This window comes from Paroedura picta, chromosome 6, assembly GCF_049243985.1.
Source record: "Paroedura picta isolate Pp20150507F chromosome 6, Ppicta_v3.0, whole genome shotgun sequence".
Lineage (NCBI taxonomy): Eukaryota > Metazoa > Chordata > Lepidosauria > Squamata > Gekkonidae > Paroedura > Paroedura picta.
In genome coordinates, this window is record NC_135374.1 from 122,795,451 (window position 1) to 122,817,166 (window position 21,716).

The 21,716-nt window shown below is 52.1% G+C and overlaps 1 protein-coding gene across 2 annotated transcripts; it reads right to left on the reverse strand.

Annotated features, from left to right (window-relative positions):
* Window positions 1-251: 251 nt before the first annotated feature.
* On the reverse strand, window positions 252-21,593 carry DNAJC15 (DnaJ heat shock protein family (Hsp40) member C15). 2 transcript variants are annotated; one of them, XM_077344060.1, is made up of 6 exons: window positions 21,440-21,593; window positions 16,948-16,999; window positions 13,526-13,599; window positions 3,379-3,455; window positions 1,564-1,634; window positions 252-509 (listed from the first exon to the last, which is right to left on the reverse strand). In XM_077344060.1, exons 1-6 carry the CDS (start codon window positions 21,506-21,508, stop codon window positions 439-441), a joined length of 414 nt encoding a protein of 137 aa, XP_077200175.1. In that variant the 5' UTR covers window positions 21,509-21,593; the 3' UTR covers window positions 252-438. The 2 variants fall into 2 exon arrangements, with proteins under 2 accessions (XP_077200175.1, XP_077200176.1); XM_077344061.1 differs by lacking the exon at window positions 21,440-21,593 and adding an exon at window positions 21,166-21,345.
* Between the last annotated feature and the right edge of the window lie 123 nt (window positions 21,594-21,716).

A 21,716-nucleotide genomic window follows, 5' to 3' on the forward strand; every position in this document is an offset into this window, starting at 1 on the left:
GCCGGGCTCCGCCCGTCCAGGCCGCGCCCGCGCGGCCCGATCCGCGGGCGCGGCTCGCGGGCGTGGCTCGATCCGCGGGCGTGGCTCGCGGGCGCGGGCTGATCCGCTGGCGCGGCCGGGCGCGGCCCGATGCTCTGCCGGTCCCCAGCCTAATAAAGGTTGGGGACCACTGCACTAAATGGACATACTGTGGTTACACTTCAAGTTTAATAACGATGCAATACATATATATATTGCACGAATGGCTTAAATAAATTATACATTAAGGATCTCACTTTTATTCTTAAAATACTTGGAGTGGCATTTTCAAGTGCTTAGAAGACTTTCTTGAGGAAGCCGTCAAAGAGGTACAAACCAGTATTGAAATCTGCTATACGAGAAGCAGCAACATTGAAGGTTTTTTTCAACGCAGCCCCCATTGCCTCTCTTGCAGGGGCCTTAATGTTTACCACTTGATTCCAGCAAGTCTTTGGCTTCGTTGATCTTTGTGGCCAGGTAGGGGGAGCCACCTAAGGAAAGAGAAATCAGAAATAAGCTTCCAGCTCAGTGTCCCTGCCAGTGTGGCAGACCAGGCAGAGCCCCCCCCCCCCAATTAGCCGCATGGGGCTGGGGATGACCTCGTCTCTCACGTCACCAGGGCAGCCATGGGGGCAATGATGGGTAGGGCCAGCTGGCGCCCCATGCCCTCTCTTGCCAGGGGGTTGTTGGGGAGCCTAATCAGCAGGCACGAAATGCACTTGGAAAGGGGCTGATTACGGCCCTTCGTTTACATCCAGTCGCATTGCTTCCGGGCCCCTTCCGTCTGAGCCGCCCGATACATCCAAGCAGCCCGTTGCACCCTGAGCTACTTTCGCCTCAACAACTCGTCCAACTTAAATTTCTTCTCTTGAAATGAACGGGAATAAATGGTAAATCTGTCAACCAGATATAAAAGTCTCCATTCCCCCCTTTTTGGCTTTTTAAATACTGTGCAACTCCAAACCATCTGTTGTATCAAAGTACAAACAGCAGTGAACATATGGCTCTCCTTCTCAGGCAGCTGCAGTGTAGTTAAAGTTATAATAAGAGGTTTTGGGGAAGATACATTTACATTAAAAAATCTGGCACGTTAAAACATCTGTGCAGGGCTTTATAGCTTAAGAGCATTAAAATCTAGTACATGCATATTCTTCTCAAAAAGTTCCATGTCGGTTTATAGGTGGCTTCAGGTTCAACCCGCAAGTCGATGTGGACGCTTTCCTTTCTTCAAAAGCTGGTCCTTTCACATGGCATTTCCTAAAAATCCACGGCTCAACAGCTTGACCGAATGACCCCAAAAGACAGCCCCTGCATCCCCTTCTGAGGCTCACAGAGGCTGGGGGGCAGTACATCGGTGGGGGGCAGGCTGAATGCTGCAACGACATCTTTTACTTGGAAAGAAACTGCCTGAAACCTGGGAAGCTACACCTGGGTAGCTACGAATAAGGATGCTCTGCAAAGGGAGAAGGGCGGCTGGCAGCACACCACAGGTGCCCCATCACAGGTGCCCCATCACACCCCCTGTGGACGAAAGCCAAAGCGTACCTTTATCGGGATGATTCAGAATCATGATTCGCCTGTGAGCAGTCCTTATCTTGGCCTTGTCAGCAGATGGACTGTAAAATATAAACGGAGTGCTTACCATAAATAATGGCTCTTGCATGTCGTAAATTAGCTGTTTGCGTCTGGGAAATACATTGTAAAAAATCTAGGCATCTTTGCCATCTACTGGACAAACTATGCCACTGCATGCTTGAAGAACTATTCTCTTAAGTATCACCAAGTTCTGAGGATTTTGGGGACCTGAGCAGTCAAAACACAGGTGCTGCTGACCATGTGGCAGACAGCAGCTGGGAAAGAGCGCACCCAGCAGACACTTGCCTATGTTCCACTCAGACCTGTGACAGCAGCACTCTTTCCCTCCCTGCTGTCTGCTGCGGCCGAAAAGGATGAGGCCAGAAGGGCCCGTGGGTAGGAACAAGGGCCTGCAGGCCAGGAGCAGATAGCCAGAACTAATATGATTCAAAATGGAATTCCAAAGGTCAAATCAAATGTTCATTTCTTCTTTTAGTATCCCCTGTGCAAGCACCGGGTCATGTCTGACCCTTGGGGTGACGCTCTCCAGCGTTTTCATGGCAGACTCAATACGGGGTGGTTTGCCAGTGCCTTCCCCAGTCATTACCATTTACCCCCAGCGACCTGGGGATTCATTTTACCGACCTCGGGAGGATGGAAGGCTGAGTCAACCATGAGCCAGCTGCTGGGATTGAATTCCCAGCCTCATGGGCAGATAGCTTCAGACAGCATGTTGGCTGCCTTACCACCCTGCGCCACAAGAGGCTCTTCTTTTAGTATTCAATTCTTATTTGAACACAATCAGAACAGGTTCCTGGGTTACTCAGTTCCCCGTTTTCCCTGTCTTCTTCAGTGATTGTGAGAATTCCAATATTTTCAAGTTACAGCGTATTGGTTGTCTCAGCTCATCAAATCCTGGAGTCCTAACTATGACAAACTTCAGTGTGGCTTAATGCCACCCAGTCACCGCAACTGAGCGGCGTCTGGAGAGCGCTTGTCCCCTGGAGGCTGGCAAACCCAGGCTGGGAGCTCAAAATGTGCTGCTGTTCTCAAAAAGGAAAGAGCAGTGACTTTTAGCTCTCCAGGTTTGGCAGGAGAGGCCATGGAGAATTCAACATGGATGAGCAGCAGAAAAACAACAGCAGAATGTCCAGTTTTTAAGATGTGAGAATTATTTCCTGACCTTGCTGGTTTTTGCCTTCCCACCCCAACCCCTTTCCACATTTTGTACCGTTCCTAGAAAATCAGTATATAGATGTAAATAACCACTGCCTCCCCCCCCCCCAGAACAGCAAAGGATAGGCTGACAGTAAATTGTGCAGTTGTTTTTCATGCCACCTTAGTGAGCTATATTCTAAATCAGTGGTCCCCAAGCCCCGGTCCAGAGATCGGGACCAGTCCATAGATCTGTCGGTACCGGGCTGCAGCTCCTCCTCGTCCTCCTCCCCAGCTGAAGCCTCGGGGGCTGCCCTGCCACTCTTTGGTGCTCTCCAGCGGCCGCCATGGCTGGGGCTCCCCCTCGGCTTGGCACTGCACAGCTGCTGCTGGCAGCGACCCCAGTGGGTGGTAGGAGTCAGGGGTGCCGGCAGGAAAGCAAGTGGAGTAGGGGCTCAGGCGGCAGCGGTGACGTCCCTCGGCAAAAGACTACCCCCCCTCCGGGCCTCAGTAAAATTGTCAAGCGTTCTCTGGTCCCCGGTGATAAAAAGGTTGGGGACCACTGTTCTAAATGAAAGAGTGCAGTGTTCCTGCTCTCTATTTTTTTAATGTGAATTGCAGAGCACTCACCTGATGCCTAAAATAAGACTAGCTTCTCGACGATTCATTTTCTGTTCAAATCCCCCTTTGTAGTAGGAGGAGAGATGCTATATGGGAGAAACAGGCAACAATAATTAGCTGTGTACACAAGAGGCAACAGCCGTCCCTCCCACACATGGTCCCAGCCAAAGTGTCACACTCATTGGGAAGAACAAATTGAGAGTCCAGTAAGGCACCTTTAAGACCAGCCAAGTTTTATTCAAGGGATGAGCTTTCCTGTGCTGCTTCACACCAACAGGGCTCTCATTTGGAAGGTGTGAGGTGGAGGCCAGCCAGAAGCCACACCCACAGGCTCCAGGTGCCAGGTGCAGACCTCTCAGCTTCTTAAGGAAATGCTGCAGTTTGAACTGGGATGGAGAGCAGGGAGCGATTGCATGCCACTCCAGTAGGCTTTGAGATGCAAGATGGGAAGGCCTGTTCAGGGTATAATGGCAGAGCCGCTTCCAAACGACGACATTTATAAGGAACTTACCTTGACTGAGAATGTGGCTTCCCACATGGAAGCATTCTTAAGCTCCCCTACATTATCGGAAGAAGCTCAGCTCTAGCTCCCCTGAAGATGGTATACAGCTATGTTATTTATTTATTTATTTATTTATTTGTATTTTTATACCGCCCTCCCCGAAGGCTCAGAGCGGTTTACATATAACTGAAACGATACATGAAACCATACATATAATAACATATTATTAACTGGTATAACCGGGTAACAGTATAACATAACAGTATAACATTATAACATAAACAGTGGGATGTTTATAATAATAATGTCTTTATTCAAACCTTGCAAGATCAGGTGAAACCTCCTGGAAATAAAAAGAAGCGTTCGATCCTCCTGGTTCGATAAGGAATGTTTATGTAAAAAGAACTCACTGGGGGAATGCTTCAGGAGACGGCAAATAGGTGCCCCTGGCCCTGTTTTAGAGGAGTTTAAGGACCCCAGACATTCTGATATAGTGAAATCTAAAACAGAACCATTCTATAGGGGAAAAAATGAGAGACAGTACAGAAAGTACTAAATCCCACAGACACTAGACTATTTTGGAGAACAATGGCTAATTAATTTAGTGGGAATAAGACTGTCTGGCCACAGTGATCCATGCAATAGCGACTTCTGACTCTGTACTTCCGAAACTCACTCTGCGGTGGCCTCCCCTTGGCCTTGACCCGGAAACTTCAGCTGGTGCAGAGTGCAGCTGCTAGGGTTATTCCTGGCATAACTTATCATAGAATCATAGAATCATAGAATCATAGAATCATAGAGTTGGAAGGGGCCATACAGGCCATCTAGTCCAACCCCCTGCTCAATGCAGGATTAGCCCTAAGCATCCTAAAGCATCCAAGAAAAGTGTGTATCCAACCTTTGCTTGAAGACTTCCAGTGAGGGGGAGCTCACCACCTCCTTAGGCAGCCTATTCCACTGCTGAACTACTCTGACTGTGAAAAACTTTTTCCTGATATCTAGCCTATATCGTTGTACTTGAAGTTTAAGCCCATTACTGCGTGTCCTTTCCTCTGCAGCCAACGGAAACAGCATCCTGCCCTCCTCCAAGTGACAACCTTTCAAATACTTAAAGAGGGCTATCATGTCCCCTCTCAACCTCCTTTTCTCCAGGCTGAACATTCCTAAGTCCCTCAACCTATCTTCATAGGGCTTGGTCCCTTGGCCCCAGATCATCTTTGTCGCTCTCCTCTGTACCCTTTCAATTTTATCTACGTCCTTCTTGAAGTGAGGCCTCCAGAACTGCACACAGTACTCCAAGTGTGGTCTGACCAGTGCCGTATACCAGTGGTCCCCAACCTTTATTAGGCTGGGGACCGGCAGGGCATTGGGCCGCGCCCGCAGGGACCGCGCGGGCCACGCCCACGAGCCGCGCCCGGCCGCGCCCGCGGATCGGGCCGCGCCCGGCCGCGCCCATGGGCCGCACCCGCGAATCGGGCCGCACCCGCGAGCCGCGCCCGCGGGCCGCACCCGTGGATTGGGCCGCGCCCGCGAGCCGCGCCCGTGAAAAGGGCCGCGCCCGCGAGCCGCGCCCGCGGCCGCACCCGTGGATCGGGCCGCACCTGCGGGCCACGCGGGCGCGGCCCGGCCCTGATTCCCTCTCCCCGCCCTCCCCGCAGTAAGAAGCTTCCCGGGCCGCAAGCTTGCAGCCTGGGAAATTTTTTACTGCGGGGGGGGGGGGGGGGCGGGGAGAGGGAGCCGCGGCCCGGCGCCATGGCCTTTGCGGCCCGGCGCCGGGCCGCGGCCCGCAGGTTGGGGACCACTGCCGTATACAATGGGACTATGACATCTTGTGATTTTGATGTGATGCCTCTGTTGATACAGCCCAAAATGGCATTTGCCTTTTTTACCTCTGCATCACACTGCCTGCTCATGTTTAGTTTACAATCCACAAGTACTCCAAGGTCTCGTTCACACACAGTGTTACCTAGAAGCGTATCCCCCATCCAGTAGGCATGCTTTTCATTTTTCTGACCCAGATGCAGAACTTCACACTTATCTTTATTAAATTGCATCTTGTTCTCATTTGCCCATTTTTCCATTGTGTTCAGATCTCGTTGAACTCTGTCTCTATCTTCCGGAGTATTTGCCAGTCCTCCCAATTTGGTGTCATCTGCAAACTTGATGAGTAGTCCCTCCACCCCCTCATCTAGATCATTAATAAATATGTTAAAAAGTACCGGGCCAAGCACCGAGCCCTGAGGTACCCCGCTACTCACCTCTCTCCAGTCTGATGAAACACCATTGACAACAACTCTTTGAGTGCGGTTCTCTAACCAATTCCCTATCCACCTATCTGAAAATCCAGATTGCAGTCCTTCAATTTATCCATCAGAACATCATGGGGAACCTTGTCAAAAGCTTTACTAAAATCCAAGTAAATGACATCAACCGAATTGGAGGGCCCACATCCAGCCTGTGCTGAGAAAGCCACATGGGTTACCATTTCTGGCCCAGATCAAGTTCAAGGTTTTGGTTCTGACCTTTAAGGCCATCTACAGCTTGGGACCTGCCTATCTGAGTGACCACTTGTCTCCTTATGCTCCCCGCAGGGCTCTTTGCTCTGGGGGTACTCATCTGTTAGTGGTCCCTGGCTCAAGGGAGGTTCGCCTGGGCGTGACCCAGGCCAGGGCCTTCTCAGTCCTGGCTCCAACCTGGTGAAATGAGCTCCCAGGAGAGCTGAGGGCCCTAATGAAGCTGTCAAAGTTCCACAGGGCCCGTAAAATGGAGCTCTTCCGCCAGGTCTTCATTTGGGGTCAGGTTTGTTAAAATGAAATGGGCCCCTTCTTCAGTCTACGCTATTCCATCTGACAAACCCCTTCGTGGACAGTTGTGAGGAGACTGGAGGATTTTGTTTTCGACCATCTGGTGTTGGTGATTTTTAGAGTTTCATGGTTTTAAAGGGCATTTTATGAGGTGTGATCCGCCTTAAGTCCAGGGAGGATGGCAGACTATAAATTGAATGAATGAACAAATAAATCAATAAATGAAATATCCATTCCCAGCCCCCAAGTGGTAAGATTATTTTGCAAAATTGTTTTCCAGGCTTTCTGCTGAGATGCTGATTCCTGTAATCCAGCCTATCAATCTACCTGCCTGGCCAGAGGTCACCCAGATGAAATTTTAGATCTGATAAAATCTCTGAAGTTAAAAAAATCCCCAGACCTGGATGGGATTCCGCTAGAACTATTGACACGATTTCCTGAGGGGTGGGCAGCTCCACTTGCCGAGCTTTTCTTGATAACAAATCAGATTGGTTTAATCCCAGATTCCCTGCTGAATGCCGTAATTGTCCCTACCTTTAAGAAGGGGAAATCCAATGTACTGGGCAATTACCGTCTTATTAGTCTACTGGCAACAATAGGCAAACGATACGCCAGATTTTTGGGTCAGAAATCAATCACCTGGAGTGATGCAAATGACACACTGGGGCCCAAACAGAGTGGCTTCAGAAAAGGAACTGAATTTTAGATCATTGTTCAGTGCTTGCTTTCCTAAGAGAGAAATATGCAAGACCTGCAAAAAGGAAACTCTTTGCAGCCTACATTGACTTAAAATCAGCCTTTGCCCTCATTCCTAGGGAATGTTTGTGGGGAAACCTTGAATCTAAAAACAGACCAAAGACTCCTCTTTCTGGGGGGAAGAAATTCACCAGCTGCCTTGGGAGGCAGGTGGGACCGAGAGAGTTCTGAGAGAGAGGGCACAGAGACTGGCCCAAGGTCACCCAGGAGTGAAGCATCAAGTCCGGTTGTCCAGACTAGAGCCTTGCTGCTCTGAACTGCTACCTCACGCTGGTAACCTTGGACAGAGTGCTGGGCAAAGGGCATGCTTAGAAAAGGTGGCCATCAGCTGGGCTCGCTGAAGTCTCACTGCCGGGATGCTGAGCATTGCATTTTAGAAAGAGAGGTCAATGGCAGACTTATAAGCACAAGACTCACTTTATTTCTTGCATTGTGATCATTATCACATATAGTTTAGTTACTTTTCATGACAGAAAGTTCATTCTTTTACACTGGGACTGTTATTCCTAAATATGAATGATGGGATGAGAAATGGTTTTACAGGCGGAGGGCCTACTAGAAATCATCTAGGGAAAGGAAATGCTGGGGATAACCTCCTTTCCCCAGCTCATCCAAATCCCAAGATGTCACAGTCCTGCTGTGTACCCCACCTCGAGTAGTAGGCGTAGTTCTGGAGGCCTCACTTCAAAAAGTGAACCAAGATTGGTCAGGGAAGCCCACTGTAACAAGAAAAGATAGGCCCACTGTTGGGTGCGGATGGACAAACTCTAACGGAGGATACAGAGAAAGCAGAAAGGCTCAGCGCCTATTTTACATCTGTTTTTTCCCATAGATCAAAGGGTTTAGGCACATCTAGAGATGGCAGTGTTAAGAGCCTCTTGTGGCGCAGAGTGGTAAGGCAGCAATATGCTGTCTGAAGCTGTCTGCCCATGAGGTTGGAAGTTCGATCCCAGCAGCCGGCTCAAAGTTGACTCAGCCTTCCATCCTTCCGAGGTCGGTAAAATGAGTACCCAGCTTGCTGGGGGGTAAACGGTCATGACTGGGGAAGGCACTGGCAAACCACCCCGTATTGAGTCTGCCATGAAAACGCTAGAGGGCGTCACCCCAAGGGTCAGGCATGACCCGGTGCTTGCACAGGGGATACCTTTACCTTTAGAGATGGCAGTAGCCAAAGGATAGTGTCTGGGTGGCAGGTTAACATGGATAGAGAGGTTGCTGAGAGGCATTTAGCTGCACTGGATGAGTTCAAATCCCCTGGGCCAGATGAAATGCACCCGAAAGAGCTCAAAGAACTTTCCAGAGAACTTGCACAACCCTTGTCCATCATCTTCGGGACCTCTTTAAGGACTGGAGATGTCCCGGAGGACTGGAAGAGAGCAAACGTTATTCCGATCTTCAAAAAGGGGAGCAAGGATGACCCGGGAAACTACAGACCAGTGAGTCTGACCTCTGTTGTGGGTAAGATAATGGAGCAGATATTAAAGGGAGCGATCTGCAAACATCTGGAGGACAATTTGGTGATCCAAGGAAGTCAGCATGGATTTGTCTCCAACAGGTCCTTTCAGACCAACCTGCTTTCCTTTTTTGACCAAGTGACAGGTTTGCTGGATCGTAGAAATTCGGTTGATGTTGTTTACTTGGATTTTAGTAAAGCTTTTAATAAGGTTCCCCATGATGTTTTGATGGATAAATTGAAGGACTGCAATCTGGATTTTCAGATAGTTAAGTGGATAGGGAATTGGTTAGAGAACTGCACTCAAAGAGTTGTTGTCAATGGTGTTTCATCAGACTGGAGGGAGGTGAGTAGCGGGGTACCTCAGGGCTCGGTGCTTGGCCCGGTACTTTTTAACATATTTATTAATGATCTAGATGAGGGGGTGGAAGGACTACTCATCAAGTTTGCAGATGACACAAAATTGGGAGGACTGGCAAATACTCCAGAAGATACAGAGTTCAACGAGATCTGAACACAATGGAAAAATGGGCAAATGAGAACAAGATGCAATTTAATAAAGGTAAGTGTAAAGTTCTGCATCTGGGTCAGAAAAATGAAAAGCATGACTACTGGATGGGGGACACGCTTCTAGGTAACACTGTGTGTGAACGAGACCTTGGGATATTTGTGGATTGTAAACTAAACATGAGCAGGCAATGTGATGCAGCGGTAAAAAAGGCGAATGCCATTTTGGGCTGTATCAACAGAGGCATCACATCAAAATCACAAGATGTCATAGTCCCATTGTATACGGCACTGGTCAGACCACACCTGGAGTACTGTGTGCAGTTCTGGAGGCCTCACTTCAAGAAGGACATAGATAAAATTGAAAGGGTACAGAGGAGAGTGACGAAGATGATCTGGGGCCAAGGGACCAAGCCCTATGAAGATAGGTTGAGGGACTTGGGAATATTCAGCCTGGAGAAAAGGAGGTTGAGAGGGGACATGATAGCCCTCTTTAAGTATTTGAAAGGTTGTCATTTGGAGGAGGGCAGGATGCTGGTTCTGTTGGCTGCAGAGGAGAGAACACGTAGTAATGGGTTTAAACTACAAGTACAACGATATAGGCTAGATATCAGGAAAAAAAATTTCAGTCAGAGTAGTTCAGCAGTGGAATAGGCTGCCTAAGGAAGTGGTGAGCTCCCCCTCACTGGAAGTCTTCAAGCAAAGGTTGGATGCACATTTTTCTTGGATGCTTTAGGATGCTTAGGGCTAATCCTGCGTTGAGCAGGGGGTTGGAGTAGATGGCCTGTATGGCCCCTTCCAACTCTATGATTCTATGAAAAAGGATGTGGACTAAATTGAGAGGATGCAGAGGAGTGACAAGGATGATCCGGTGCCTGGGACCAAGCCCTGGGAGCCCTACGAGGGGCCTCCTGGAGACACAGAAGTGGTTTTATGTCCTCTGAGTCCCAAACTCCTGCCACCTAGCAAAAGAGCAGCAATGGTCAAGATGTAGAAAAAACTCCTCTACACATATCCATTGTGAGGTTCAATAAAATCAGAGTCCAGCAGCACCTTTAAGACCAACAAAGATTTATTCAAGGCGTGAGCTTTCTAGTGCAAAGACTATTTGACGAAGGGTGCTTGCACTCGAAAGCTCATACCTTGAATAAATCTTTGTTGGTCTTAAAGGTGCTGCTGGACTCTGATTTTATTGTGCTACTTCAGACCAACACGGCTACTCATTTGAATCTATTGTGAGGTTGTTTTTAAAAGATAAGGTACCCTCAAAAACCTGGGATAAACTTTGAAAAAGCTTCAATCCAGAAATATTCCTTTGGTGTCTAATGTTTGCCCACTCCAGAATCCTACCAATCTTTAATGTATGACCATAAAGGAAGCTGGATTGATTTTGTAATGTGATCAAAGGTAGAAGAATCTTTGTCTTTTAATGAAAAGACGTTGATGCCAGAGAAGATAAGAGCTCCTTTTATCAAAATTTTTCAAATCAGATTATAGTTGACATAATCGTTGAGAGTAAAAAGAAGATGTCAGGCCTCTTAGCAGTTTTATGAATCCTTCTTCACTCCCACTTTTAAAGACAGGACAGTGATGCTGCTATTTGCACTGTGCAACAAAACAAGTGTGTGTGTGTGTGTGTGTGTGTGTGTGTGTGTGTGTGTGTGTGCGGATAAACAGATCACGGGCTTCTGGACGGTAGTAAAGAAGGAGTTTTGGGGAGGCCTTTGAACAAGAGAGCCTGCCGCTCCAAGCTTGGCATTTGTGACCTGGGTTCAGACTGTGTTGACAGGAGTAAGATTAAACACAGTGAGTCACTCCTGAACAACAGGGAATCAGAGAGTGCTCTTCTGCGTCTGTGATCAATGACATTTAAAAATGCAATTATAAGGCTTGATTAGGCTGAATTTAATTGTACCTTTAGCAACTATTTGGGGTCAGTAGACATTTCTTCCCGCCAAACAAGCCATTTGGAACTTGGTTAACAAGCTCAAACTGACCAGAACTAAATATGGAAACTGTGTATTTTGCTCTATGGAGGGATGGTTTAAAACATACAATGGCAATATCTATTATTTCAATATATGTTATCAAATACCTCATTTTGTCTTGACAAACTGTGAAGAGATCCTGCCCGGCCATCCCACCAAGCCCTCCACATTCAGTTTTTGGGGCCAAAGTATCCTTCATGAATACTGTGTATGTGGAAGGGGGGGCGGGGGATACACACACACACACACACTGATGGAAAGGCCCTTCCCTTAACAGATGAAGCAGGAAGCAAGCTCCTGTTTTAGATGCCAACTTACTGAGGGAAGGGGGGTGAATGGGGCACAAAGCCGGGGAAGAACTTGCCAGCATCCCTTAAGGCTTCAAAGTAGTTCTTCCTTCAGCCCCAGAGGCCTGTTGGGGCTCCCCTCAGTGGCCAGCATCTGGTAGGATACTCTGCCAGTCATAAAATGCGGCCACCTCAAAGCAGGTTTTTTTTTTTTTTAAGAACATTGTTTTCAAATTCTGATGGGCCTGCCTTAGTCCCAAGCATAGGCAAAAAGAGGTCAAAAAGGCAAAACTGACCAACTTAGTTAATAAAAGGCCATTACAAGAATTAGATGATCTCTGGGTTTGTTTGTTTTTTACAGAATTTGTGGACAAATAAATGTATGTAGTTATTTTTATGACAGTTCAGGTCATGTCACACAAGGACATAACAGAGATAAGAGAGTGTAGCTGGGAAGAGATCTGGTCTAAATTACAGAAAGATGGAGAGTCTTACCTGCATCTATTTTCATAAGTGTCTAAATATTCATCTAAAAGTCATTCTTTTTCATTTTCTGTTTTATCTTTAACTTAAAATTATTTTTAAACAACCTGTTATTCAAGCTACTGCACTGTGACAGTCAGACAAACATACCCAAGTCTTCTGCAGAGCCAGCCTAACAAGGTCATCAGTCTATTATTGAAACTCTGTTATGAGTCTGTTATTCTCCCAACAGGACACTTTTCAGTTCAGAAGATGACTTAAAAAGCCAAGTCTGAAATGGGGAGCTGACAGGAGCCCACCTTCTCTAGCCACTGTGCCATTCTGCTAACAAGGCATGGACTCGAACGTGTTCGTCTGGTTGCCACATGGTCTACTTCTAACGCAGGGGTAGTCAAACTGCGGCCCTCCAGATGTCCATGGACCACAATTCCCGGAAGCCCCTGCCAGCATTCGCATTCGCTGGCAGGGGCTTCCGGGAATTGTGGTCCATGGACATCTGGAGGGCCGCAGTTTGACTACCCCTGCACGTATTCGTCTGTGGGTCACCCTGCCACCTGCTGACTAGGCACAGACTTGGCGATATTTGTCTGACTGTTACGTTGTCTGTTTACAGGGTCTTAGTCTGAACAGCAGACATTTTTGCAGAACAGGAGGATGGCATTAAATGAAGCTGTTATTTTCTTATATTTGATTGCTTTGTACTGTTAGTCTTGGCACTAGTAATTTTCTAGAGGAATGGAGCCAACTGGATGACCACTGGATGACTGTATTTCTCGGAGAGTTGGACATGTTGGTCTGGTCCCTACCCTGTCTGTTTGCAATGTACTCGCTTGCTGGCCATTTTGCCACTTGTCAGCTCTGCAGAAGACTTGTCTATCTGACTTTTCTGACTTTTATACATTGTAGTAGTTTGAATAGCAGACATTTTTGAACAATTCTGACACTGATGGCTTTGCATTTAATAATGTACTGATACTCAAAAGTTTTGGGGGGGTAACTACTACTGGATTACTACATTTCTCACAGAGTTTTTTCCCCTTATTGTTTTGCATTACTCCAAATCATGTCAGGACACATGGCAGGGAACAGCTTTATAAAAATAATTGTATAAAATAAGCAGTGAAAGAACGGGCATGAGACACTGACAACTACTCTCACACACTGTGTGGACACTTTTACCCCAGGCCATATGGGAAAAAACTGTGGGTGGGATGGTTGCCACATGACTCTCTTTCAACAACAAAAGCCCACCTTTGTAGACATTGTGAGATAAGCATCCATGCACTGGAGCCAAGCGCAACCGGGCACACAGGTTCCCCTAAGTGGATAGGCATTGTACCCTGCAGACAGGGAGAAGGACCCGGGTCTCAACTTACAGCACTTGAAATTTTCTTTGCTGTTCCGGAGATCACTTGTTCCAGTGGCTTCCAGATCTGGAAGGCATATCGACCTAGGACACATTGAGACAAAAGGAGTGCAGTCTGTACATCGCTAAAAAAGCACACAGCAACAGTCACTTTGCAAGAACATCTGGTTAGTTATCTCATTTACATGGAAGTCCAAGCTGTTGCCCTCCCCAAATGGATGGTTTTGGAGTCCAGCCCAGCCCAGCCCAGTGCAGGGAGGAGCTGGCAGGGGCTGAGGGTGTAGTGGGAGGGGAGGGAAACATCCCTTTTGAGAAATGGCTTGTGAACAGCAACCCTCCACGGTCGGCCTCACCGCCCTCCCCTTCCATCTGCTTTGATAAATCCATCCTATGGGTTTCAGGGATTGCTGCAAGATATTCTGAGATTTTTGTAAATAGGAGCTTCAATTTAGATCTGATGGCGCTAGATTCACTTATGACATTTACCGGTACCTGATTTCTAATTCCCAGTGGTGCCAGAGCAGGACCAGAGCTCCAGTCCCCACACAGCCATGAAGCTGGAGCCAGGCCAGTCCCCTGCTCACATCCCAATCTATCTCGAGGGCTGCTGGGTGGATAAAATAGAGGGGGGGGGGAGAATCATATATGCTCCTCTGAGAAGAGTTGGTTTTTATACCCTACTTGTCACTGAAGAAATCTCAAAGCAGTTTACGGTCACCTTCCCTTCCTCTCCCCACAACCCTGTGAGGTCGGTGGAGCAGAGAGCTCTGACAGGACTGCTCTTGTGAGAACATCATTATCAGGGCTATGACTGGGCCCAAGGTCACCCAGCCGGCTGCACATGGGGGAGGAGGGGGAATCAAGCCCTGCTGGCCAGATTAGAAGGTGCCGCTCTTAATCATTGCACCAAGCTGGCTCTTGGGGCAGAATAAAAATGTACGAGATGGGCCACAGACTGCCATCCACTAAAAGTACCACCGGACTTCTGTATTTATTTTTTTGTATGTATTTATAATGTGATTTTTATACCGCTCTCCTGCAACGGGCTCAGGGCAGTTTGCAATACTAATGCCCCGCACACCACCACACCAAACGCACACATCTACCCTTACTGGCTATAACTTTTCAAATTAGCAGGATATTCTTACACAGCTAAGGCTTCCTCCCCTCCCCTTACATCTGTCGTGGGAAGGGAGGGGCTCCTGTCTGGGCCATCTGTCCCTTTCCGCAACAGGGAGCACAGCAGGTCAGACCAGAGAGGGAGGCTGCCCTGAGGAGAGGCAGTTGGCCAGGGAGAAAGGGAAGGAAAACCTCCACTGCTCCCCCCTCCCCCTCTACAGCCAGACTGCTCTCCCCCTGGCTGCGGCCCAGCACTGGGGGGGGGGGCAGGAGGGCACTCCCTTGTCTTCCATCAGTTCAGGGACACCACAGCTTCGCTGACCTCCCGTCCTTCCAGCAGCAGCCCCTGGCTCTTCCAAGCAGCTGAGGAAGTCTCACTGCAGGTGACAGGCAAAAATCATGTGCATCGTTCATGGTGGCCACAGAGCATCGAGGAAGTTGTTTTCCCAGAACCTTCCTTGCCTTCACTGCAGTGGCCCCTAGAAGGCTGGTTTTCGAAACAGAACTCCTTAGATGGTGACACAAGGATTTCCTGCTGTGACACGAGGCTCTCGGAATTAGCCCCTGGGCTCGTCTGCAGCAAAGGGGACTCCTTCTAAACACATTTTGGACTGCCATTGTTCCAGAAATCCTGCCCCAAACCAGGTTTGGAAAACACAGCTGCCAAGTGGAGGAGACCTGGGAAGTAGACAACTGGGGGGGGGGGGAGGGAGTTGTGAGGATATTCCAACACCCTCGCCCAAAGCTCAGCTCTGTTTGACTGTCAAAGCAGCACAAAATCTCTAAGCAAAAACAATTAACACTGGATAGGATCCTGGCCACTGAATGCTCCAGAGTACGGGTGTGCCCTCCAGCTCGGCAGCCTCAGCAATCCCCGAGGCCGGAGGCGGCCAGTGCCGTGCCATGGAGAGGAGGGGCAGCCACCACCGCCAGCCCCCCCTCTATGCGGCGCTGGCCTTCTTAAGTGCCACTTTGGGCTCTGATGATCGCCGAGGTGGCCAAACCGAGCCAAAGCGCACAGCCCTCCTTCCGGAGTGCTATTACAGCTGGGGACCTGCTGCAGCTCATGCACAAAGGGCCCAATGCGGTTGGAGAAAGCTCCCTGCAGCCAGCACTGCAACGAGGCTTTGAGTATGGCTGCCGGCCTCCAGCTGGTGCCTCGAAAGGTCCTGGAATTACTACTTATCTCCAGACCACAAAAATATCCCCTTGGAGAAAATGGCTGCTTTGGAGGGTGGACTGTATGGCATTGCCACCGCTGAGCCCCCCTCCGCTGGCTCCATGCCCAGAATCTCCAGGAACTTCCCAGCCCAGGGTTGGCAACTGAGCTGTGAGGCTACATAACCAGGAGCAGCTCAGAGCAACAAGGCAGGCTGTTCAGGCAGAACTCAGACCCCAACCAAGGAAGAGAAATGGTATGAGACAGGCCTGGGTTAGGGCGGAATGTTGCTGAACGAAAGGGACATTCTCCAGCAGGGACGGGGACTGCTTCCCAGCCTGAGGACAGCCCCATTTGGTGCAGCCACAAAATGTATCCCAGAGCTGCACTTGTGCTTCTCCAAAGGCCTCCTAGGCAGGAAGGGAGGGGAGGGCCTAGGGCAGCAGCCCAGGCCATTAAAATAGCCATCGCTGGCCCTGGAGCATACCTTCTGCTGCTCAGTTGCCTGTGGAAGACTCTCCCAGCCACTGCTGGCTGAAGCAGAGCAGACGTGGCCAAGGTGGGGGACCAGCGGTATGACTCAGGCAGCTCCAGAGCCCTGCTCTCCTTCCAGAGGAAAGCCCTGCAGATACGAAGCTGCTGCATGCTGCATCAGACCCTTCTCCCACCAAGGTCAGTATGGTCCAGTTTGGTGTAGTAGTTAGGAGCGGCACCTTCTAATATGGAGAGCCAGGATTGATTCCCCGCTCTTCCTCCACATGCAGCCAGCTGGGTGACCTTGGGCTCGCTACGGCACTGATCAAGCTGTTCGGACCAAGCAGGAATCTCCGGGCTCTCTCAGCCTCCCCTCTCTCACAGGGTGTCTGTTGCGGAGAGAGGAAAGAGAAGGCGAATGGAAGCCGCTTAGAGCCTCCTTCAGGTAGAGAAAAGCAGCATCTAAGAACCAACTCTTCTTCTACTTCTTAGACAGGCAGCAGCTCCCTGGGGACTCTCGCAGGCAAAGGTCATTTCCATTACTTGCCACTGGATCCTTTTATCAGGAGAGGCCTGAACCAGAGGCCTTCTGCACGCCAGGCAGAGGCACTGTCACACAGCCGTGGCCCCCTCCTCCAGTCACACCGCTCCCTTCTGGACAGACCATGTGTGTCACTTACCCGCAAAAGCAACAGCTGCAACACCCAGACCAACAGCAATCATTGACTGGGCCTGTCAAACCAAGAAATAAGCAGAGAGAGGCAATTGGGACAAAAAAAGAGTTAGGGCATTGTAAAAAACACTCCGTTTGCACAAGTCGCAAAACCATCCTGCCTTCTAGTCTGGAACAGGCACAGCCCTCCCTTCTCCCCCACATGCCCGCTCCAACGTGGTGCAGCCACCCCCCAGCTTAGGCCCTCCGAGCTCAGTCCTCCCAAGCCGAATCCGAGGCCAGCCAAGCAGCGGGCGAGGGCCTCCCGTGGGGCTTCAGAGCCAAGTGGGGACCTGACTCCCCTATGCTATTGCCCACTGGCCGGAAGAAGACGCCATCCTGCCCCTTCGGGAAAGCCTTCCAGGGCCCCTTTCTACACATTCAGCCTCTCAACAGGACAGGAACCGGGAAAGGAGCTGCCCCCGAGCCCCCCAAGACAGGGAGGTCTGGCAAAGAGGCCAGAGCGTGGCCAATTCTGACCTACTGACAGAGGGAAGGCTTCGCTCCGGCAAACTTAGCTATCTAGCCCTAGGCTAACCTATCTGTGAAACCCAACCCCACCCCACCCCTTCCCTTCCCTGATGAGCACAGAACTGTTAGCTAATGTGGGGGGGGGGGCTGCCTCTGGATAACACCTTGCAGAGGGGCTCTCCAGGGCCAGACTCCTCGCAGACAATAACAAGAAAAATCCTAGGACTAACTGAACACCGTTCCAGTCTGATGTTATGGGGAGCTAGTACAGTCAAGGCGGATCAGCTGCAGTCTGTCAGCTGCCACCAGATGGCACGAGTGGCACTATTGTCCTATCTCCTTGAGCCCGAGGAACTGGCATCTGACTCCGGCAAACGGGAGGGAGATCCAATCCATGATGATCGCTCTGTGGGCCAATACTTCCACAGCCCCATGACCCTCCTCAACGACCTGGGGCCGCGAGCATTAACCAACCAACTGAAGCAATTCTTTGCTGCCACCATTCAGACCCAGCCACTGCTCCACTGCTGCACTGCCATGTTCATGGTGCTTAGGCCTCAGCCTCTCTGCCCTGTGGCTGGCCCTGCAGAAGAACTGGCTGGCCCCTGGGTGAGACGGGAGGCTGGACTGGAGGGACCCTCCCTGGCCTGACCCAGCAGGGCTCTTCTGAGAGTCTTCTTAGGGGAAGGCCTCGGCCCCTCTGCCCTGTGGCTGGCCCTGCAGAGGAACTGGCTGGCCCCTGGGTGAGACGGGAGGCTGGACTGGAGGGACCCTCCCTGGTTTGACCCAGCAGGGCTCTTTTGAGGGCCTTATCACGGGAAGGCCTCGGCCTCACTGCCCTGTTGCTGGCCCTGCAGAGGAACTGGCTGGCCCCTGGGTGAGATGGGAGGCTGGACTGGAGGGACCCTCCCTGGCCTGACCCAGCAGGGCTCTTCTGGGGTCATCAGGGGAAGGCCTCGGCCTCTCTGCCCTGTGGCTGGCCCTGCAGAGGAACTGGCTGGCTCCTGGGTGAGACGGGAGGCTGCACTGGAGGGACCCTCCCTGGCCTGACCCAGCACGGCTCTTCTGAGGGTCTTTTCAGGGGAAGGCCTCGGCCTCTCTGCCCTGTGGCTGGCCCTACAGAGGAACTGGCTGGCCCCTGGGTGAGACGGGAGGCTGGACTGGAGGGAGCAGGGCTCTTCTGAGGGTCTTCTCAGGGGAAGGCCTCGGCCTCTCTGCCCTGTGGCTGGCCCTGCAGAGGGACTGGCTGGCCCCTGTGTGAGACGAGAGGCTGGACTGGAGGGACCCTCCCTGGCTTGACTCAGCAGGGCTCTTCTGAGGGTCTTCTCAGGGGAAGGCCTCGGCCTCTCTGCCCTGTGGCTGGCCCTGCAGAGGAACTGGCTGGCCCCTGGGGGAGAAGGGAGGCTGGACTGGAGGGACCCTCCCTGGTTTGACCCAGCAGGGCTCTTTTGAGGGCCTTATCACGGGAAGGCCTCGGCCTCTCTGCCCTGTGGCTGGCCCTGCAGAGGAACTGGCTGGCTCCTGGGTGAGACGGGAGGCTGCACTGGAGGGACCCTCCCTGGCCTGACCCAGCAGGGCTCTTCTGAGGGTCTTCTCAGGGGAAGGCCTCGGCCTCCCTGCCCTGTGGCTGGCCCTGCAGAGGAACTGGCTGGCCCCTGGGTGAGATGGGAGGCTGGACTGGAGGGACCCTCCCTGGCCTGACCCAGCAGGGCTCTTCTGAGGCTCTTCTCAGGGGAAGGCCTCGGCCTCTCTGCCCTGTGGCTGGCCCTGCAGAGGAACTGGCTGGCCCCTGGGTGAGACGGGAGGCTGGACTGGAGGGACCCTCCCTGGCCTGACCCAGCAGGGCTCTTCTGAGGGTCTTCTCAGGGGAAGGCCTCGGCCTCTCTGCCCTGTGGCTGGCCCTGCAGAGGAACTGGCTGGCCCCTGGGTGAGACGGGAGGCTGGACTGGAGGGACCCTCCCTGGCCTTACCCAGCAGGGCTCTTCTGAGGGTCTTCTCAGGGGAAGGCCTCGGCCTCTCTGCCCTGTGGCTGGCCCTGCAGAGGAACTGGCTGGCCCCTGGGTGAGACGGGAGGCTGCACTGGAGGGACCCTCCCTGGCCTGACCCAGCAGGGCTCTTCTGAGGGTCTTCTCAGGGGAAGGCCTCGGCCTCTCTGCCCTGTGGCTGGCCCTGCAGAGGAACTGGCTGGCCCCTGGGTGAGACGGGAGGCTGCACTGGAGGGGCCCTCCCTGGTCTGACCCAGCAGGGCTCTTCTGAGGGTCTTCTCAGGGGAAGGCCTCGGCCTCTCTGCCCTGTGGCTGGCCCTGCAGAGGAACTGGCTGGCCCCTGTGGGAGGCAGGAGGCTGGACTGGAGAGACCCTCCTTGGTCTGACCCAGCAGGGCTCTTCTGAGGGTCTTCTCAGGGGAAGGTCTCGGTCTCTCTGCCCTGTGGCTGGCCCTGCAGAGGAACTGGCTGGCCCCTGGGTGAGACGGGAGGCTGGACTGGAGGGACCCTCCCTGGCCTGACCCAGCAGGGCTCTTCTGAGGGTCTTCTCAGGGGAAGGCCTCGGCCTCTCTGCCCTGTGGCTGGCCCTGCAGAGGGACTGGCTGGCCCCTGGGTGAGACGGGAGGCTGGACTGGAGGGACCCTCCCTGGCCTGACCCAGCAGGGCTCTTCTGAGGGTCTTCTCAGGGGAAGGCCTCGGCCTCTCTGCCCTGTGGCTGGCCCTGCAGAGGAACTGGCTGGCCCCTGTGGGAGGCAGGAGGCTGGACTAGAGAAACCAATGGTCTGATCCAGCAGGACTCTTTTGATATTCTTATGCAGATTATAGGATCCACAGTAATGGTTTTAAACTACATGTAGAACAGTACTGGCTAGAGATCAGGGAAAATTTCACCGTTGCAAGGATTTAAAAAAACGAAACCCTGGAATTCTACCTCCACCTTCATAAGGGGGCTCTGTTTTGTTCCCTTGCGTACTGCCACTGCACCGCTAACCCAGTGCTCCAGTTCATTCCCCACCAAACACCACATTAATATTCCTTAACACCGTAGCAGATGTACCACTTGAAGTGATTACCGCTCACTGTTGGGATTCTTGTCATGTTTTGCCTTGTTACAGAAGCCCAACTCATCACTTTCAAGACTAATTCTTTCCACTTGTGTAGCATCTTTAATCTAAGCCTCTTGAAGCAGTTTACAAACATTTGTTCTTACAATAGGAGGCACAAGGTAATTAGGCGGCTCCTGCTGCTCATGGGGAAGGCTGCGGGCTTCTTGCCCCTGGCCTGGCAGGACCATCGGGATGAGGAGGACGAAGCAGCACAGAGCTCAGAACGGCGGTGCAGGCGGCCCAGGAAGGGCCTGGGGGGCGAAGAACTTAAGCCTGTGGGCAACCTCTGGATTCTCTGGGCAGATTGCCTGTGGAGCCTGCCCCCAACCCTTTTCAGCTGAAACATCCCTCCATCCCATTTCTATACCGCTGTTCCCAGCAGGCTGAGCCGCGGAGGTTCCCCATGCAATATTTCATGAAAACACAGGCCCTGGGGGGCCTCCGGGCCCACCTGCGGAGTGGGGCGGCATTTCCCCGTTCCTCATCCTGGTCACGGATGAGGGGCTGTTTTTAGGGGGAGGGTGCTGTTTTTTTACTGGCTTTGTAAACCGCTGCGAGACCTTTGGGAGCGGCGGGATATAAATCTAAGAATACATAAATGAAATCCCGAAGGAGCGTCAACTACCGTCCGCAAGAGCCAGAGGCTGCCTGGCGACGCCGTGGGTCTCCCGCCCAAGTCGGGGGGTCTCCCGGGGGTCCCTGGCGGGAGGCTCGCGAAAGGGGCCTTTGGCCCGGCCACGCGCCCCGTCTCCCCGGCAACGCGGTTCTTCCTTTTCGCCTCCTTCCGGGTCGTGGCCCTCACAATCCCCCCCCCGGGGCCAGAGCGGCGCGCCCCTCAACCGCCCCCCCAACGCCGTTGCCAAGGCGAAGCCGGCCGGGCACGCATGCGCACCACTCACCAGCCCCGCGCCCGACTCCGCGGCGCCGCGCCCGAGAGACGCCGAAGCCGGCCCGCCGCCGCCCGCCATGCCAGGAGAGGGAGAGGGAGGGAGAGCGACGGGGGCCCGCCCGGGACACTCCGCGCCGCTTCGCTGCCACCCAACCAGGCCCGGCCCACAAGGCACCGCGCCGCCCGCTCTCCCGCCTCCCAGGGAAGGTCTCCAGGCGCCACCTGGAGGCTGGCAACCGGGCTTGGACTGGCCTTATTGAGCTTGCTTTCCTCTGAGCAAACGTGGT

Excerpts from the sequence above, each read along its gene's own strand:
- DNAJC15 (XM_077344060.1), bottom strand. The coding sequence starts at position 21,508 with ATGGCGGGCGGCGGCGGGCCGGCTTCGGCGTCTCTCGGGCGCGGCGCC. Across the intron at positions 1,635-3,378 it reads AGTCTTATTTTAGGCATCAG|TCCATCTGCTGACAAGGCCA; the intron begins GTGAGTGCTCTG and ends TATATTTTACAG. Across the intron at positions 510-1,563 it reads TCTGAATCATCCCGATAAAG|GTGGCTCCCCCTACCTGGCC; the intron begins GTACGCTTTGGC and ends CTCTTTCCTTAG.